Here is a 16,923-nt window from a genome sequence, read left to right as displayed (position 1 = left end):
TTGAACTGAGTTAAAATAAATTATTTATAAGAAAAAGAAATTAAGAACCAAAAATAAAGTGAAATTAAACCGAAATGAAGAGGCCCAAAGTCACAAACACTTAAATCTTGAAAACAACTTTATGAAGCTTTAAACATTCAGACTTTCTGACAACTAAAACCAAAAATTGCTCCTATTTTCCACACTCTCTCTCTCCTTTTGTATTCTACACCAGTTTCTTGCTTCCTCGTATACTGAGCAACAACACACCATTTTTTCTTAATTTGTCAAAAACCCTCTTAAAATAATGAAATCCCCCCTAAATTTTGAACAATTTTCTGCTTCAAACTAGCTAATTCAAATCAATTACATACCTATTTTACAAAAGTATCACACAAAATTGCAAAAAATTGTTTATTCAATGGTTCAATTTTGAACCCATTTGTAATTTTCCCCAGTTTGTTTTTGTACGGAATCATCCTGTAAAACCCTAAAATAATGAGAGTAAACTGTAAATGTTGTTCGCAGATTATTCGTTTCGTTGTTGTTGTTGCTGTTGTTGTTGTTGTTAATGGTGATGATGATGATGTCTCAGTCACTCTCTCAAAACAATAACAACAATAATAGTACAAACAACAACAACAACAACAGCAACAACCCACAAAATCATCATCATCATCACCATAGTCAGCAACCTCCTCCGCCGCTGACTCTATCTCCTCGTACCTCGTTGCCTCCACCCCCTCCTCCGTCCTCCCACCGCGCTGACCACGCTGTTCCCATTTCTTCCTTCCACCCGGATGTTGTTCCGGCGAGGGTTCGGGTTTCGGATATCGCCCCCTATGATGGGGCACCTTGTGGGAGTTATTTGAAAGCTGTGGAGGCCCTTTCTGGGTCCCTAATGAGGCATAATGCCGCGGTTCTTGAGCTCGGAAGCAACGACGCCGCGATCATGAGGTGTGGGTTGGAGTCAGCAAGGCTGTATTTCAGAAATAGGGCTGGAACTGTTGGGAAAGGAAGTAGAGGTGTTTACATGTATAGGGCTGGAAGGTATCTTTGCTTTTGCTCTAAAAAAATGTTCTTTTTTTATTTTAATTTTTAATTTTTATTTTCTCTAATTTAGTTTGAATTGATGCTTCATTTTATTTATTGGATTATTAGATTGATGTATGTATGAATTTTTATTCTATTTATTTTGTTGCTGTTATTCGATTTATAATAGACTTAGGTGGGAAAATGTGAGCTTAATTGAGAAAAGGGCAGGATGAATGGATGATTCTAAGAACTAGGAGCTTTTTGGTCTATTAAGAAATTAGAGGTAAAACAGTGTACATCTGGACCTCAATTGAATTGTTGTTGTTGATGGGATTTAATACTTCTCGAGGGTTTTGTTGAAGTAGGGAAGAACAGAATGGTTTGAGACCTCAAATGAACTTCCTACCTTTTATGCATACTTTGCCTGTTAGATTGTATTCTTAGTGCTTGTTTGGCTTACATGGGTAGTAAACACCTCTGGGATGTTGAATTTCATGGAAAATTAATTCCCTCGTGCAACTAGGAATTTTATCTTGTTTGGTTGGCATCAAATGAACTCGAAATTCTTATGAATTTTGATTGGCCAAAGGGAAAATTGTTGATTTATTTCCCTTTTTTTTTGGGGAAATTTTAATTCCCATGAAAAATATCTACTTTCCCCGATTTCACTTTTTGTTGTCAATCAAACAACCACCCCATTTGCAAATGCCCTTCAATTTTTATTTCCCACCCTTTAATAATGTTGTGGGTTTGGCTTAGGGTAAGTTGGTCTCTTCATTCCGACACAATGTTCATAGGCTAGTTTGTGAGGATAAGAATGCAATATGACCTTTTGATGCCGTGAATTAGACTCAAATGACACCGTCATATTTACATTCTTCAGCTGTCATTTTCCCAATGTAGTATAGATTATAGGTCTAGTAGGAGTAATTTTCAAGCTGCTGGAAATGATAGATTGCAGCAGTTTTCCATCATATGTATGGAAATTTGGAGAGCCACAATGCTAATTTGGGGAAACAGAGCTGCTTTTGGGTGCAACATACAACTGTAAGCTGGCAACAGGAAGTTAAAATAGCTGTGTAGTGAAAAGTTACAAATGTTTGGCAACTTGGCATCCTAAATTCTAAACCATCTATGCTTTCAAGCTCAAAGGCGTGATGTTGTGGTTACCTGAAGTATCTGATAATCCTTATAATCTAAGAACCAAGTGCAAGGGAATAATGCAAAGATTACAAACAAATGCATTAAGATGGTGGATGTTTAAACTTTTGCAAAGTATTCCTACAGATTTGTGGGGTTTGGGGTTTGTTTTTGAAGTTTTTTGGCAGAATAAATCCCCTAGAGGCATGCTCACAAGTTCTTGGTAAATGTGACTTCTTGGGTTATCCTAACGTAGAGCTGGACAATGTTTATGGTAGAGACTTAAATTGTCTGAATCAAGCTGTCAGCAGTCTCAAGATAGTGGGTGAGAGAATGACATCGCTTTGGATGACTTTTTCATATTCAACTTTTAAATGATTACCTTTATTAATTGTGCTGGATGCGCCTTTTTTAATGTATTTGTGCATATTTTTCCTAAGTTATCGATTGAGAATTGACACTCCATCAGCTTTTGTTTGAAGGGCTTTGGAAGATAGTGATTCATCTCCTCCATGTATGGCTGAAATTTTTAGATGCCTGGGTAAAGCTGCGCGTGCTGTTTTGTGTGCTATTGCTAGGCACCTCCGTCTGCGCAGCGAGTATGTTACTGATAATATTCTTTGGCTCTTCTATTCACTGTTCTTTTGGCTCTTAATCTTATGGCTCCTCTGCTCTTGCTTAATAGCTGATAGTCTGTTTTGAACAGCATTTTTAGCCAACTTCTTGATGATAACCCACTACCTGCTAATGAGGCATCCTCCTCAGTTCTTGTAGCAACCTATTTCCATTCTCCTATGCAAAATGGAAAAGGGGCTATTGGAGGAGGCAAGCCATCTGTCAATGGTGAATATGAGAAGGGTTTGTTAACTCTGATATCTTCTGATACTCCTGGCCTGCAGGTATGGGCACCCATATCTTTTGACTTCAGCATGTTGTCCTTCAATTATTACATACTTCCTCCGTTTCTTTTTAGTTGCTACACTTCCCTATTTTGGAAATTGTTAATTAGTTGCTACACTTTCCATTTTTTACATTTCTTTCTCTCTATCTCTCTCCTATCCACATGGGTCCCTCTTATTTTTCTCTCTATCTCTCACCTCTTAAAAAATTGTCTAGGAGACCGTGAAAATAAAAGTGTAGCAACTAAAAAAAAAACAGAGGAAGTATTTACAATTGCGTGTGCAGCTTATTTGTTTTCTTACTTTAGCTTAAGAGTTCCCGCCATGTTGATGGGTTGATTTTGTTGCTTCCCTGCTCTATAAGTTGTGGTCTTTAAATGATTTCCGTCAGCTATTTGTTTTCATAGGTCTGTGATCCAAATGGTCGGTGGTACCTGGCAGATAGTGGGATAGGTTCTGGTTCTGTTTTATTACTGACAGGAAAGGCACTTAGTCATGCAACGGCGGGCCTGCGTCCTGCTGCCACCTATTGTGCAGCATCTGATACCTCCTCAAGTACTGGTTGTGTTGGAAGGTACTCAAACGGATTTTGCATTAGTATTTCAACGTAGGATGTGGTTATCCACTGTCGACCCCTGTTTCCAAGAAAACAGAAGACAGGGGGAAGGGTGGGGTATGAATTCTGTATAGAATAGAAGAAGGCTTACTTCTCTACCATTACAGGACTTCATTAGCCTTTAGGCTTATGCCGCAGAGCAATGCCATTCTGGACTGTTCGCCCATTACTGCTGCTGGTCATGTCATTCCTCACAGTTATGCTCCCATATCTGTAAGCCAATTCATGGATGATCTCTCTGCAGAAGAAGATACCTTGTGCAAATACCCTGACAGTACATATGTAAGTCATCTCTATGACCAGCTTAAGACTTAAGCTTTGTAATAAGATCTATCCGTGACTAAATTAGAGAATATTGAAGGAAAAACCATGCAATTTGCTGACCAAAAAAAGTATGGAGGAGCTAGTTTGCAATGTTAATGAGGAGGCATTTTATTTCATTTAGAAGAGAATTGGAGTTAAAGCTGGTACTGCTATATGTTCTGGTTGTTAACTATGAAACTAGAAATGGTTTAAATTTCAATAATTGGACAAATTGACCTTGCTATATTATCACTTTATCAGTCCCCTATCCGGATGTTAGGTCCAGATTATATCTTCCCTGAAAGTGCAACCCAGTGATTATATTAATTACTAATATATGTCTTGCTCTCTGTTCCAACTTGGAATAGGAATCAGCTAAGTTTAGGAAACTACCCAACTTGGAGCACAAATTAAGCCTAACTAGCTTAGTTAAACCAAAGAAGCCCAATTAGCTAACACAAATTGTTACCAAAAGGCCCATAAAACACGTTATTAACTAATCAAAACCTACAAAAGCAATAAATATAAGCAATAAGTTTATTTTGTTCCCTCCCATAAGATACTAGAAACATCAAATTCAAGCAATATGACTTTTCAATAGGATCGAAGCCAAAACCCCATAGGCTCATAGGACGGTACAATATCAACCACCATACTCACATAAATACTCCCAGACTCTGTAGCCTTTTAAGGAAATTCATCACTATGTCCATTAATTTGATTGTAATCTTATGTTGTGAGTTGCTATTTCAGGTGGAGCAAAGCAATATTAACAAGGAGCCATCTTTAAGAAGTGTACTTTCAGATCCTTTATCGTAAGTTCTATTCTACTTGTTCTCTGTTTCATTATTAAAAAAAAAAAAATATCTTTATCTTTATATTCATTGTTACTTTTTTGCAGTGTTCTAGCTCTGTACTTGGGTGTACTCGGATGCTTTAACTTTGACTTAGGGTCCGGGCGTTTGGTGCTTTAATATTATTGTTAAAACTTTAATTTGGTCAAGCTTTCGGTCTGTATTTTGAGCAAGAATCGAACTTTTTATAGATTTGATGTTTATCAATTCTGAGCATACATAAATTATAAAATCAATGACAACAGCAGCAAAATCCCAAATAAATACAGTTTGCGCTGAATTTGCAATCTGGAGCCTTAATCCTATTGTTATACTTGCATTTTGGATCTTTAATAATTTGTAAAAAGAAGAATTGCAAACTACTCCAGAGTGCATAGTTAAATAACAGTGCAAGAATAACTATGTTAGATGTTTGATTAGAAGGGAACAAACTGCTACATTAGTGATAAATTTAACTGCAGCTTACAGTGTCTTGGATATGGTGATGTTTTACAATATTATTAAAGCTCTGAAGTTGCTTATAGCCAATGAGTAATTTATTTTCCCTCTACATTTTTTGTAATGTAATCTTTTCTGAACCTAGATTTTAAAATTTGCTTATGAATATAATTTGTCTTTTACTGGTCTACTTGGTTGATTATGAAAATATTTTGTTTTTACTGGTCTACTTGGTTGATTATGAATATGATTTGTTTTTTACTGGTCTACTTTGTTGATGTGCAGTGGTGTATTTCTTGAAGATGCCATGGTTGTCTCTTGTGGACACTCATTTGGGGGTCTTATGCTGAGAAAGGTTATTGAAGCGGTAGGATAACCTTTTCTTGATTCTGATCATATTTTTCTACAGTTCTTCACAGCTTCTTGGTAAAAATTTCACTCATTATTTCTGCAGCCATGATTATTGAGAAAATTCATTGGTCACTTCCTTGGATCTAGTTGTGGTTATCTGCAGCTTTTTTATCTTTATTTTCTATGGTTGTTGGCTTATTGCACCTATTTCCAATTATCTAAGAATCCTTTTATTTGTGGAGCTTGCGACATGGGACTTTTCTGTAACCCTTGATCTCGTTTTGGTATTTGACCTCACCTTTATCTATGTGTAAGCTGTTATATTGTTTTAAATCAGTGTCCTTGTGTTGTGCATGCGAAGAATTATTTTTGTACTGTTTGTGCTTTAATACCTCTTGTATATCATCTGAAGAAAACCTTTTCTTCCATCTGTAAAGTTTTAACATTTATTAGAAGTGATTTTGAGAAAAAAAGAGGCCCTCATTGCCATATAAAATTAAGTGAAAGCCAGCGAGAGCCAATAGATTTTTTTTAAAAATATTTTTTTATAATTATTTTAAGAGGAAAAAGGCAAAAATATGACCTATCACTTTATTACACTTACAATCTTGGTTTTTGGCATAATCCAGAAAATATCTTTTTGGGGTTTTGAAGCTTTGTGTAAAGTCTGATAGAAATTGAACCCCTCAACCTCTTTCTTGGGATGTTACTTAGTTATAACCTTTGTAGCATTACTGGATTCATATGTTCCTGCAGATATGTGAAGCTTTCACTATCTAAATTTATGCCTGGATTTCAAAAGGGAAGATGATTAAGAGGAATTATGATTTATGAACAAACACTAAATTAGTCTGAGACTCTGACTGGCTAAGATTTTCTATCTGTAAGACCTAAGAGGAGTTGAAGATTTAGAGCAAAGAATGAGAATCACTGGAATTACTGTAAATTACTCTCCAAATTGATGTTATTTTGTGTTATTGCTATTTATAGTTGCTTTTGAGGATATGGATAATTTGATGGTAAGAGGGAAGATATTCTACCAGAGATTTACATGAAATTTTTATTTGATTTATTTATTGAGGCAGACAAGAACTTTTGACATGCTATTTAATAGAATTCATGACTGCTGATTGTTTGCCTGACAGTCCAGGTGCATGCTGTGTCATGCAGAAATTGAGACCCGGTCATTGATTCCGAACCTTGGTAATTTTTTTTTAATTGATTATTCATCTTTATTTGCAGCTTCTTTCCATTCTTAATTTTGTAAAATTGGAACTACACAACCATTCTCTTTAATTCAGAACTTTTTGTCCTATGCAATGAGGATCTAACTGCCTTTTTGTTTTTCTTGTTATCTATTTTTTTTTTTTTTTTAATTTTTACTTTATTTTTTTTTGGTTCCCATACAGCTCTAAGAGCTGCAGCTGCAACTGTGAAGCAAGAGGATGATCGGCGACTCTTCCATAATTCTACGCTTCGAAAGCGACGGAAGGAAATTGGTGATCAGATAGATTCGGGAAGAAGGATCAACAAGGTACTTGTATATTATGTACTCCTGTTACTACTCGCTTCTGTAGAATGTTTTTTTTAACAGTTTATTGTAAACACTATCACTGTTTTTGGGAAGGCTGTGTAAATTTTACCTTACTAGTAAGGTGCTTGTGTACTTGTGTACGCGTGTGGGTGTGTAATGTATTAAGTCACCAGTGTAGTTTAATTGCCCGAAGTGATACATATATGAGGATTATGTAACGAGATACTTCATACTTCAGCTCAACTGAAGGTTCCTGGCAACTTAAATGAATAATAAGATTGTTTCAAAAAAAAAAAAAAAAAAAAAAAAAAAAAAAAAAAAAAAAAAAAGAAAGAAAGTAATAGGATTATCTTTTTTGTTGAATTTCTCTCACAGGAGTTAAATGATGTTTCTCCAAATCATTTTGGGACTAAAGCTTTTTTGTGGTTGTTGTTGTATCTATTTTTTTCTCCTATATTGTATTATGTACGGAGTATATTACAATGAGATAAATGCTCCATGCACTCAGCTTTGAAAGACATACTATCTTGTCTAAGCTTGTTAAGTATTGCTACCTTTGAAATTCTTATTTCCTGTTACCTTTGTATCATGGTTGTTGTGGTGTGCTTGGATAGTTGGTTCAGCTATGACCTGTGGACCTTTGAAGCAGTTTTTTTTTTCTTTTTTTTTTTAGTTGTTGCTGTTGTGGGTCTTGTTACCTTAACTATTGGATCCGTTTCACTAATTTACATACGATATTTTTTAGGAAGAAGGCGATATTACTCCCGATAGTGGGCTGCAAAGGGTTCATTATCCATTTTCAGTAAATGAGAAAGTGATGATAAAGGTGAATTGTTTAACGGATTCCATTTTCTTCAAGATTGACATGAATATGCTGACTGTTTGTTTAAATGGTGCAGGGAAACAGGAGAACACCAGATAAATTTGTTGGAAAAGAAGCTGTAATAACATCTCAGTGTCTTAATGGATGGTGAGTTGACTCAATTTTGGGGATTGATAATTTTCTCTGGGATCCCAAAACATTTTGGGACTAAGGCTCTGTTGTTCTGTAATTTTCTTTGGGAGAATCGTCTCCTTTTACTCGATAACCTGAAGTATAATATCTACTTCGACATGAATACATAATTAGGAACATCAACCGTCTTGTCTTTAGCATGCCAGCCTCTGGAAGAAAAGGTTGAGGTACAATAATCCTAGTTACCTTATAATATAGCTCTTAAGTTTAGCTAATTAGTGGGTCGTTGGCTTCACCTCTTATCTCCTTCTTTGACTTCTTTAGGGCTTTGATAATTTTTAACTCCATTTAGATAGGGAACATGTGTTGAAGCTGGAAATAGGACCATGGTCCTACTGAAAAATACATCTGTTTCTATTTATAATTTTTTGTTTTTGTTTTTATTCATTTATTTTTTTTAAATTTTTTTTTTTGATATAATAAAACCATAAATTTGTTAATTTCTTACATGCTGGTGAGTTTTTAGCCATCATGCCATCCGTTTTATGTTTTTTTGTTCTGGTATGTCACTCAGGTATCTGCTCAAAATTGTTGGAAGCGGAGAAAGTGTTCGCTTGCAGTATAGGTCTCTACGAAAGCTCACTGCTTCTCAAACAAGTGAGGATAGATGTGCATCTGACCCTGTTCAAAGTAGTAGCCAAGAACAAAAATCCTGATTGCTCCTCCCTGCCAAGTCTCTCCTCTCCCCTTAAGTCCTTGCTTCAGATCACCATTTGTTAAGGTGTGATCTTCATGTAAATTGATCTCAAAGAAAATTAGTCGGTTTTACATCTTGCCTGATTGGCATATTTTTCGTAAGCTTGCGAGTGAGATTTTGATTTAGGTGGATTCTTTACCGTAGCTTGTAATTTGTTGTCTAGAGTTGTGTAATTTGCTGTCTAGAGTTGTGTACAGATCTGTAGGAAGCCTTAGGACATTTTACCGATACGGCTGCTGTTCTTGCCAACTTTTTACCATGAATCACTACAAAATTAGAGTATCATTTGACCTAGCATACTTTGTACATTTAATTATATCATACTGAGTAGTTAAATCTCGTTTTCTCCCCTTCCCTTTCTCTCCGGTGATCATTAGGCGTCAATCATTCAGAAAAGATCAGTTATTGCTACTCTGAATTAGCTTTAAGGCAGCAAGGATGCACCAAAAACGAATGCCTTGCTAGATAAATTTAATATCACAAAGGAGAGACTAGTTCTTAAGTTTCAATTCATTGACAAGCAATCAAATTTAAGATGATACTCTGTACCGTTCTGAGGCTTGAGCAAGGTGTAGTGCAGTCTGGTCAGCACATCTATTTTGAGTACAGAGTTATTCCGAGCTAATCTTGTATACAAAGCAAAAATATTAATGTAATGAACTATGTATATGACTACCAATCTACCATTGCTCATACTTTATAACGCCTCCTAGAGTTGGCAAATAGTCATTTCGTGGCGTGTTCATGATTGGCCTCGTGTTCATTTTACGTCGTTCACAAAATCTATCTTAAACAATACGGAGTATAAAGTGTAGGATAGTTGTATAATTTGGCCAACTTATCAAAACGGACCGTGTTATCAAAACGGATTGTGTTCAAGTTGGTTCCTAGTCGTGTCCATATTTTGTTTAATCGAAAAAGTTACACAATCATAATAGTCTCCCTTTTAGACATCCTGCCTAAAGGAACATGCACAAACAATTTCCTCAACCTCTAAATTTAATACTTTAAAAATCAGTGCTCAAAAAAATACTGTAAAAATCAAATCTTCAAATTGCACAAATCTCAATCTTGGACATTCAACCATTAATTTTCTCCTCAATCTCCATTGATATTTCTATCCTCCATTGAAGCAGCTTCTCAGGTAAGATGTTGTTTCCAATTTCTACTCATCAAATATCAATTTCGCATTTTAGGGTTTATTGTTAATTTTATTCTAAGTAAACTCATTTTAAGGTTCTCCATTATGAACTATTGCTTGTATAATTACAAACCAGCGAATTTGTTGCTAGAGAATAAAATCATGAGCTTAATTTGGTATTTGAATCAATATTTGCCTATAATGTTAGGATGGAACTATGAAATTGAGTAGAATTATGGGCCTAATTTGATATTTGAATCGAATTTGGTTGCTATTGTGTTGCAGAACTCTTTGATGTTAGGAAAGAGATATGAAATTGGAATAATTGAATTAAATTTGGTTGTTAATGTGTTGCAGAACCCTTTAATGTTAGGACGGAACTATGAAATTTGACCGTTTCTGTCAGTTGTCGAAGGCGGTAGGACGAGGCCTACTGGGGCTTCCTGCAGGTGAGAGATTTCCCAATTTTCTCCAATTTCTATTTCTTCCTGTTACTTTTGCTTGGGTAATCTGTTGTCGTTAAATATAGTTTGAGAATGTGTTTTGATTAGACTATTTTACGCTTTATTAGCCGCTATGGTTCTTTAGTCCGGAGGAAGGCTCATTTGTTCTGCATTTAGAAATAATATTTGAACCTCCATCTCCATATGACATGTTTTTTTTTAATCCGTTGTTAATAGTGCTCGGGTTTCTGTGCATTGGTACGAAGAGTGGAAGAGTGGGATCATGGAGGGGTTAAACGAGGGAGAGAGTGACCGAAAATGACTTGGTTGAAAGGAGTTAGGAAGGATATGAAGTATATGAATTTGCATGAGAATGGGACATTTGATCGTAAGGGATGGAGGAGGAAGATTTTTGTCAATGAGACGATGACTACACGGAATAATCACTTTTGGTTAATGTAGCCGACCTTACTTATGAGATTAAGGCTTTGATTGATTGATTGAATAGTGCTCGGGTTTCTGTGCTCTTTTTACTGTGTTGATGTCATCTGCAACTTGTTTCTTTTACCATACTGCCCATCTCTTGTTTAAGTCAGTAATGCCTATATCTTGTTTGCTGCAGGGGCCTTGGTGTTTGCTCTTGGAGCTATTAGCTTGGGTGCTCCAGTTGGCTCAAAGTATGTGTTGCAAGGGTTTCTTAATGTTGTCTATAGAATTGTGCTGTGAATGATTGCAGATTTTGACCCCACACTAAGTGTTGACCTTGACTTCCACAGTGAAAGAAAGATACCTTATACTGGTTTTAAAGGTCATCGGCGCTCAGTTTTCAGGCTTAAATCTTTTCAGTACAATGATAAATAATGATCCAAGTATGTCATAATTTATAGTGTGTTGTGAGGTGGAAAAAGTTAGTACTAGAACACTGCCACCTACATCCCACCACACAATTTTTTTTGGGTACATTTCCACTATTTTTATATTTTAAAAGTACCCATGAATTTTAAATTTTTGCATTTTGGGGGTCAGTATTAGTCATGACTGCTGTATGGAAACAAGAGCAAGTGCATTCACAGCAAATGAGCAAAGTTATTGTGACAAGTTTAGCATTCTTTTCATTTCTCATACAATATGAGGTGGACATGTTGGAATGTATGAGGATCAATGAATAATGTTGTATCTTTTTTTTGTGGGCCAGGTATATGCTGAGCACAATTAAATGGTCTCTGTTAATGTCATCACTTACAGTAAGTGAATGCTGTCTATCTCTTTGCACTCACTTGAATAGACGCATTTGCTCATTTTTGTTTTGTTCATTCCTATTTCTTGCGGTTTATGTGCTCTCACCTTTGCTTTCATTTTCTCTCCACTACAATTTTAACATATAAAGAAGAATGAATTTTCCTTATGTTTGGTATGTAGAATGTTATACAAGAAAATACTCCTTACGAGTTAAGACTATAAGAGTTGGCTGGTGAAATGGAGTGATAATCGAGAAAAAAAAGGAAAAAAGAAAAAAAAAAAAAAGTTGGAACTCACTACTTATGTATCTTGAAGGTTCCTTGTAATATGAGAACACCGAGGAGTCAGACTACCATTGTCCATGATTGAGAGTGTGTTTACTTACTCCTTTGACTTATCTGAACATATACAAACTGATTGTGCAGAGTTGTTGTGAACTGAACTTGGGTAGCCCTTTTGGAACTTTCATTTGTGTGGGTGTGTGTGTGTGTGTGTGTGTGTGTGTGAGAGAGAGAGAGAGAGAGAGAGAGAGAGAGCTAATGATGAACTACCAAACTACATGATTGTGCTTGAAGGTTAGCAATGGCTTCCTGTAACATCTACTCGTAGTATGTACTTTTTATTTATTTTATTTTATTTATTACTATTTTTTTAATCTTAAGAAGTATATTTAAGAAATGTTATTGCATCCCTGAAATACCCTGAGTAATGAACCTAGAAGTGGATTTGTTCCAAGACAGGAAAGCAATAGTATGTGTATTAAATCAAATCACTTAGACTTTGCCTATGTTTTATAGTTCTTGAAGTTGGTAATAGTACTAAATTGATATACTCTGGCAGTTTTTACCGGCTGCTGCTATCTTCGGTGCATCATGGGTCGACTGGCAACGTATATTTGTTAAAACTAGGCAAGTTTTCAGATATTCTTCTCTTTATATTTTTCCATGGTACTGTTGTTGCTTCTTTCCATTTATATGCTGCCCGTCTCTTGTTACTCAGATTATCTGCTCCGTTATGAATTGGCTGTGTGAAATTTTGTATATTCATGTTTTGTAAGACCTCATTAGTCATCAGGTCCTACAGTGTCATCTGGGATAGCTGCAGAGTGCGGACTTTTAACTTATTCAAAAAGAAACAATGAGAGAGACCCATCTGTTATCCTAATTTTGTCAACTTTTGACCCAGTGCTGTAGTTTGGGGGTGGGTGGGGTGGGCATAGGCGTGTAGCAGTACAAAGGAAAGGCTAGCAGATCCTATCATCTGGAAAGAACTGTAAAGTTTTTGGCTTTTATGTTGGAAAGGGCAATGCACCACCCCAGCACACTGCTTTTCTTATGTGTGACTAAAGAAGAAAGGGTTCTTTCAATTAACACCACATTAGAAATTGATCAATTCAGTTAGAATGTTTTTTCTTTACAGAAGCAGAGAGCAAGAAGGGAATTTTTCTTAAAAAGTTAGTTACAAGAGTGAGAGAACAAAACTAGAGTAAATGATAGATAGGGAATAAGAAAGAGAAGGAATAAGCTGAAATATGTATTTACTCTATGAGAGAGCCAGCCTGTACAATGCTTAGAGCCTGTATTTCCAGTTAGTCGATCAAATATAATTCTCTGTCTCTACAATTCTTGCCCTTTCTTCACTCCGATCACTTTTTCTCTCTCAGTAATCCAGTCCTTGGCAAGTTGAACATATCTGGTACCAACTATGCCCTTGTCACCTTCTAATATAATCTTTTGGCCTTCTTTCACCCAAGTTAATACTTATGTTTTCTGCAGAATCTTAATTATTCTAATACTAATTCTGTCACAGCTTCTAAATTTTGCAGCTAAATAGTTGCTACTTTTTGCAATCTTCCAAGTATTGTGCATAACTTTTCTTATTATTTTGCACTTTCAGGCCAACAGGATTTGTTGAGTATATGGTTTGCCTTCCAGCGCATGGTGCTATCATTGGCTCCTGGTTTGGGGCCTGGCCAATGCCACTTGATTGGGAAAGGCCATGGCAGGTAATTATGTACATAATCTGCTTTTTAAATTGTACTATAGACTTGGCATGTTTGCCAACACAACTTTGACCAATATTAGCTTTAATTTTTTTTTTTTAAAGTAAAAAATAAAAAAAGTTGAAATTTTAATAATGCATATTGAGACGTATCTAATAAGATCCCCCACATGGCTATGGTTTTTCTTATTTACAAATAAGTAAATAACCAAAAATGGTAAAGTGGAGGATGTGAATAGTGCTTTAAGTTGATCTGGTATATTAAAGGACAAGGGGAGTGTTTCTGTGATACTATTCTATATTTTCCATGTTTTTTGATTGTAGGTTATCAAAATTGACTCAAGCTTGTTTCTCCAACTATTAATTATTCCTTAGTCACAGTTTGCTAAACTTGGCCTGTTTTGTTGGTTACGATGGCGTTAGAACTCACTGATCAGCCTACACGCTCACATATAGTATAAAGTCATGATGATAACAATGCACCGTATAGTTTAGCAACAACATATTTTTATTATACAAGAATCACACAGATTTTCACTGTATGACGGTCCTCAGGAAGTTTATTCCATTGAGGTTGTGGCCCTGTGGATTTATTATATTAAGAACCTAAAAAATGTTAGATTTGTGCTTGACTATCCTCTCATTATTAATAGGTCTATTATATCAATCATAATAGTCTATTGCTTTTGTTGATTTAGGCTTTAGATATACGAGGCAGCTTAATTTTAAAAAGACAGCTTATGGTTATGGGATTAAAAGGCATCTAGTGACGTTAGAGCTTACACGATCACTGCTTAATGATACTCCGTATGCTTTTGACATTGATGTTTTGGAGGAAAATGCTTTGGAAAAGAGGCATGTTGACTTAGGAGTCAGAGAGAAAAGAGTGCTCTCTGGTATTCAAAAAGACTTAATCTTGAAGAAGAGGAACATGTCTTAGAAATCTTATGTATGGAAATTCCCGTAAAGGTAAAACCTTTGACTGGAGCAGATATAGGACATCTACTACACTAATGAGACTATGATCGTCCAAGTTGATCTGTCTTCTGGAGTATTGTGATATCTGTGAATGTTGAAAGTTTGCTTGCTCCGTCTCGTTTTGTAGTGATGTTATATATGAATAATATAACTAGCTCCGTCTCATTTTGCTTGCTGCATTTCCTTTTTCGGGTATCCCCATTTACTTGCCATATATTCTTTAAAAAAAATGTCAATCTACTTTTCTCATGAGTTGGGTCTCACGTTCATCCACCCAAATTTCTGTCTACTTTTACTTGCATAAATTTTTTGCGATGGGGTAGCAGTTCAAGTTGGTTTCGGTGGATGGATGAGGTTTGGTTTGCCATCCACTACATTTTGCATGTTCAGGGTGAGTAATGCTTTTGTAGACAAGAACAGAAAGCTCTACTGCAAAGAACTTCTCTGCTATATTTGGGTTTTGTGGTTTAAAGTAATTATGTTGAATGAAACTTACTGATACTTGGTATCAATTCTATAGAATGCCTGGCACTACATGATCTCTTTAATTTGGGTTTTTTTGGACCAATTCAGTTACTACTTGTCTTGTTAGTTGTTAATCATCTTTATTATACTTGTAAAATATTTTAAGCACATTATTTAATAGGACATGATTTCCTCTTTTTACGGGAGAGAAAAACTATGATTGTAGAAGTGATTCCATCTGTATGTGGTTGGGAACTTTGAATTTTGCTGCTATTTTAGTATTTCATGGATGCTGGAGAGGGTCATTAGACACTGATCTTCTATTTATTTGTTTCATATTCAATGGAATTGCAGGAATGGCCCATCTGTGTGACGTATGGAGCGCTCCTTGGCTATGTGATTGGCGTGGTGGCATCTTTTGTGTTATATTTCCATAGCCGTCGGAGACAGTGTGTCAAAGTAGACTAGGTTATGTAGTTCTCTTCTATTTCATTGTCTTTCTAACCTTACATTTTTTTTTTTTTTTTGAGGAGTCAAAAGAACAACAAAAAGTAGACGACATTTACCAGGTTTCATGTAATTGACCTGGTGAGGCTTAGATAAGGTATGGTTAGGTTTAACAATTTTAATATAGTTTGGAAATATGTTTTGAATCTAATACTAATTGAAATAGTTATCACTTTATAATTTATATGCTCTTAAATCTGAGTTTTATGTTTCTCCAAAATACTTTCGTCAACCTGTTTCTCTTGCCAAGGATGGAGCTTCCTTGGGGCCTTTGTTCGGGTCATTTAGGATTGAGATGAGCAACTTACAGTCACTCTTGAATTCGTTACCCACCTGCCTGCAGGTGTAATGTATTACTTGCAACTTTTGCGCGCAGAATTTTACTCCGTTAAAAATTAGTTACATTTTAAATTTATATTCGAATTTGATTTGTCCGTCTTCCTGTTGTAATCACTTTCTCAAATAACATGTCAAAAAGGCGTGTTGCAAGTATACAAAAGCAGACAAATGTTCAACTCTAGTACGTATAGCTCGTAGTTTTAATAATTTCATCAACGTTTAATTTATACCATAGTGGCATATATAATATACAAGTTTAAATATGTTGAATCTTTAATAAATAAAATAATGTATGTAGGATTGTATTGTATTTGTAGGGTGTAAAAATGTGCATATTGTAGAAACAAGTTGATATAGACATATAATCACGGGTTAATAGATAGTTGATGAGTCGTCTAATCTAAGTAACACCTTGTTTCTTACATTACCATCTTGTTTTCGTAGTTTACTTGTCATTCATTAGTACTTTTCCACGATACTTTCCCTTTTTTCTCTTCTATTTCTTAATCTTTTCTGGCTTTATTCTTCACGTTATTATTATTATTATTATTATTATTATTATTATTATTATTATTGCTGATTTTCTTCCCATTTTTTTTCATCCCACTTGTATTGTAGTTATTCTCAACTTTAGCTCCTTAATCAAAACAAAATTAGGGATACTATGATATGAATGTAATCTTTGAGATTTAGTGTATACTCTTATTTAACTAACAAAAGTTCCCATATTTCTTTTATTTTTCTCCCCGTCACATAGTAACTTATTGTACGTCCGGTGTTTAAAAACATTTGTCTTAAATAATATTGGTGGTGTATTGAATTGTTCTTGATATTTTTTCACATGCATGTATACAATAAACTTATATAGTTATATACTTCTCCCTATCTATGTATATAAAGAATTTTTTTACGAGAAAAAAACTCTAAGATCAAAAGAAATTGAGTAATA

At 35.2% G+C, this 16,923-nt stretch overlaps 2 protein-coding genes across 6 annotated transcripts; both read left to right on the top strand.

Annotated features, from left to right (window-relative positions):
• The first annotated feature begins 152 nt into the window (after positions 1 to 152).
• On the top strand, positions 153 to 9,155 carry LOC145587353 (uncharacterized). 2 transcript variants are annotated; one of them, XM_081644080.1, is made up of 12 exons: positions 153 to 1,029; positions 2,637 to 2,753; positions 2,861 to 3,053; positions 3,461 to 3,627; positions 3,777 to 3,951; positions 4,726 to 4,787; positions 5,550 to 5,631; positions 6,761 to 6,818; positions 7,025 to 7,149; positions 7,895 to 7,975; positions 8,049 to 8,119; positions 8,679 to 9,155. In XM_081644080.1, the coding sequence occupies exons 1-12, from the start codon at positions 551 to 553 to the stop codon at positions 8,818 to 8,820; spliced, it is 1,752 nt and encodes a 583-aa protein (XP_081500206.1). In that variant the 5' UTR covers positions 153 to 550; the 3' UTR covers positions 8,821 to 9,155. The 2 variants fall into 2 exon arrangements, with proteins under 2 accessions (XP_081500206.1, XP_081500207.1); XM_081644081.1 differs by having other exon boundaries at positions 908 to 1,029; positions 2,624 to 2,753.
• Positions 9,156 to 9,833: 678 nt separating this feature from the next.
• LOC145587351 (uncharacterized) lies at positions 9,834 to 15,836 on the top strand. Of its 4 annotated transcripts, none has more exons than XM_081644078.1 (7): positions 9,834 to 10,005; positions 10,360 to 10,451; positions 11,068 to 11,122; positions 11,641 to 11,689; positions 12,525 to 12,592; positions 13,581 to 13,689; positions 14,987 to 15,380. In XM_081644078.1, the coding sequence occupies exons 2-7, from the start codon at positions 10,385 to 10,387 to the stop codon at positions 15,014 to 15,016; spliced, it is 378 nt and encodes a 125-aa protein (XP_081500204.1). In that variant the 5' UTR covers positions 9,834 to 10,005; positions 10,360 to 10,384; the 3' UTR covers positions 15,017 to 15,380. The 4 variants fall into 4 exon arrangements, with proteins under 4 accessions (XP_081500204.1, XP_081500205.1, XP_081500203.1 ...); XM_081644079.1 differs by having other exon boundaries at positions 14,990 to 15,375; XM_081644077.1 differs by lacking the exon at positions 14,987 to 15,380 and adding an exon at positions 14,384 to 14,970.
• The last annotated feature ends 1,087 nt before the right edge of the window (positions 15,837 to 16,923 follow it).

This window comes from Chenopodium album, chromosome 17, assembly GCF_948465745.1.
Source record: "Chenopodium album chromosome 17, dcCheAlbu1.1, whole genome shotgun sequence".
Classification (NCBI taxonomy): domain Eukaryota; kingdom Viridiplantae; phylum Streptophyta; class Magnoliopsida; order Caryophyllales; family Amaranthaceae; genus Chenopodium; species Chenopodium album.
The sequence above is the reverse complement of the archived record's forward strand: the minus strand, read 5'-3'. Positions and strand labels throughout refer to the sequence as shown.

What these genes read in the sequence shown, in the direction of transcription:
- LOC145587353 (XM_081644080.1), top strand. Translation starts at nt 551, where the DNA reads ATGGTGATGATGATGATGTCTCAGTCACTCTCTCAAAACAATAACAAC. An exon ending in TACATGTATAGGGCTGGAAG is followed by an intron (nt 1,030 to 2,636) that starts GTATCTTTGCTT and finishes TTTTGTTTGAAG; the next exon opens with GGCTTTGGAAGATAGTGATT. An exon ending in CACCTCCGTCTGCGCAGCGA is followed by an intron (nt 2,754 to 2,860) that starts GTATGTTACTGA and finishes TGTTTTGAACAG; the next exon opens with CATTTTTAGCCAACTTCTTG.
- LOC145587351 (XM_081644076.1), top strand. Translation starts at nt 10,385, where the DNA reads ATGAAATTTGACCGTTTCTGTCAGTTGTCGAAGGCGGTAGGACGAGGC. An exon ending in GGTGCTCCAGTTGGCTCAAA is followed by an intron (nt 11,123 to 11,640) that starts GTATGTGTTGCA and finishes TTTGTGGGCCAG; the next exon opens with GTATATGCTGAGCACAATTA. An exon ending in CGTATATTTGTTAAAACTAG is followed by an intron (nt 12,593 to 13,580) that starts GCAAGTTTTCAG and finishes TTGCACTTTCAG; the next exon opens with GCCAACAGGATTTGTTGAGT.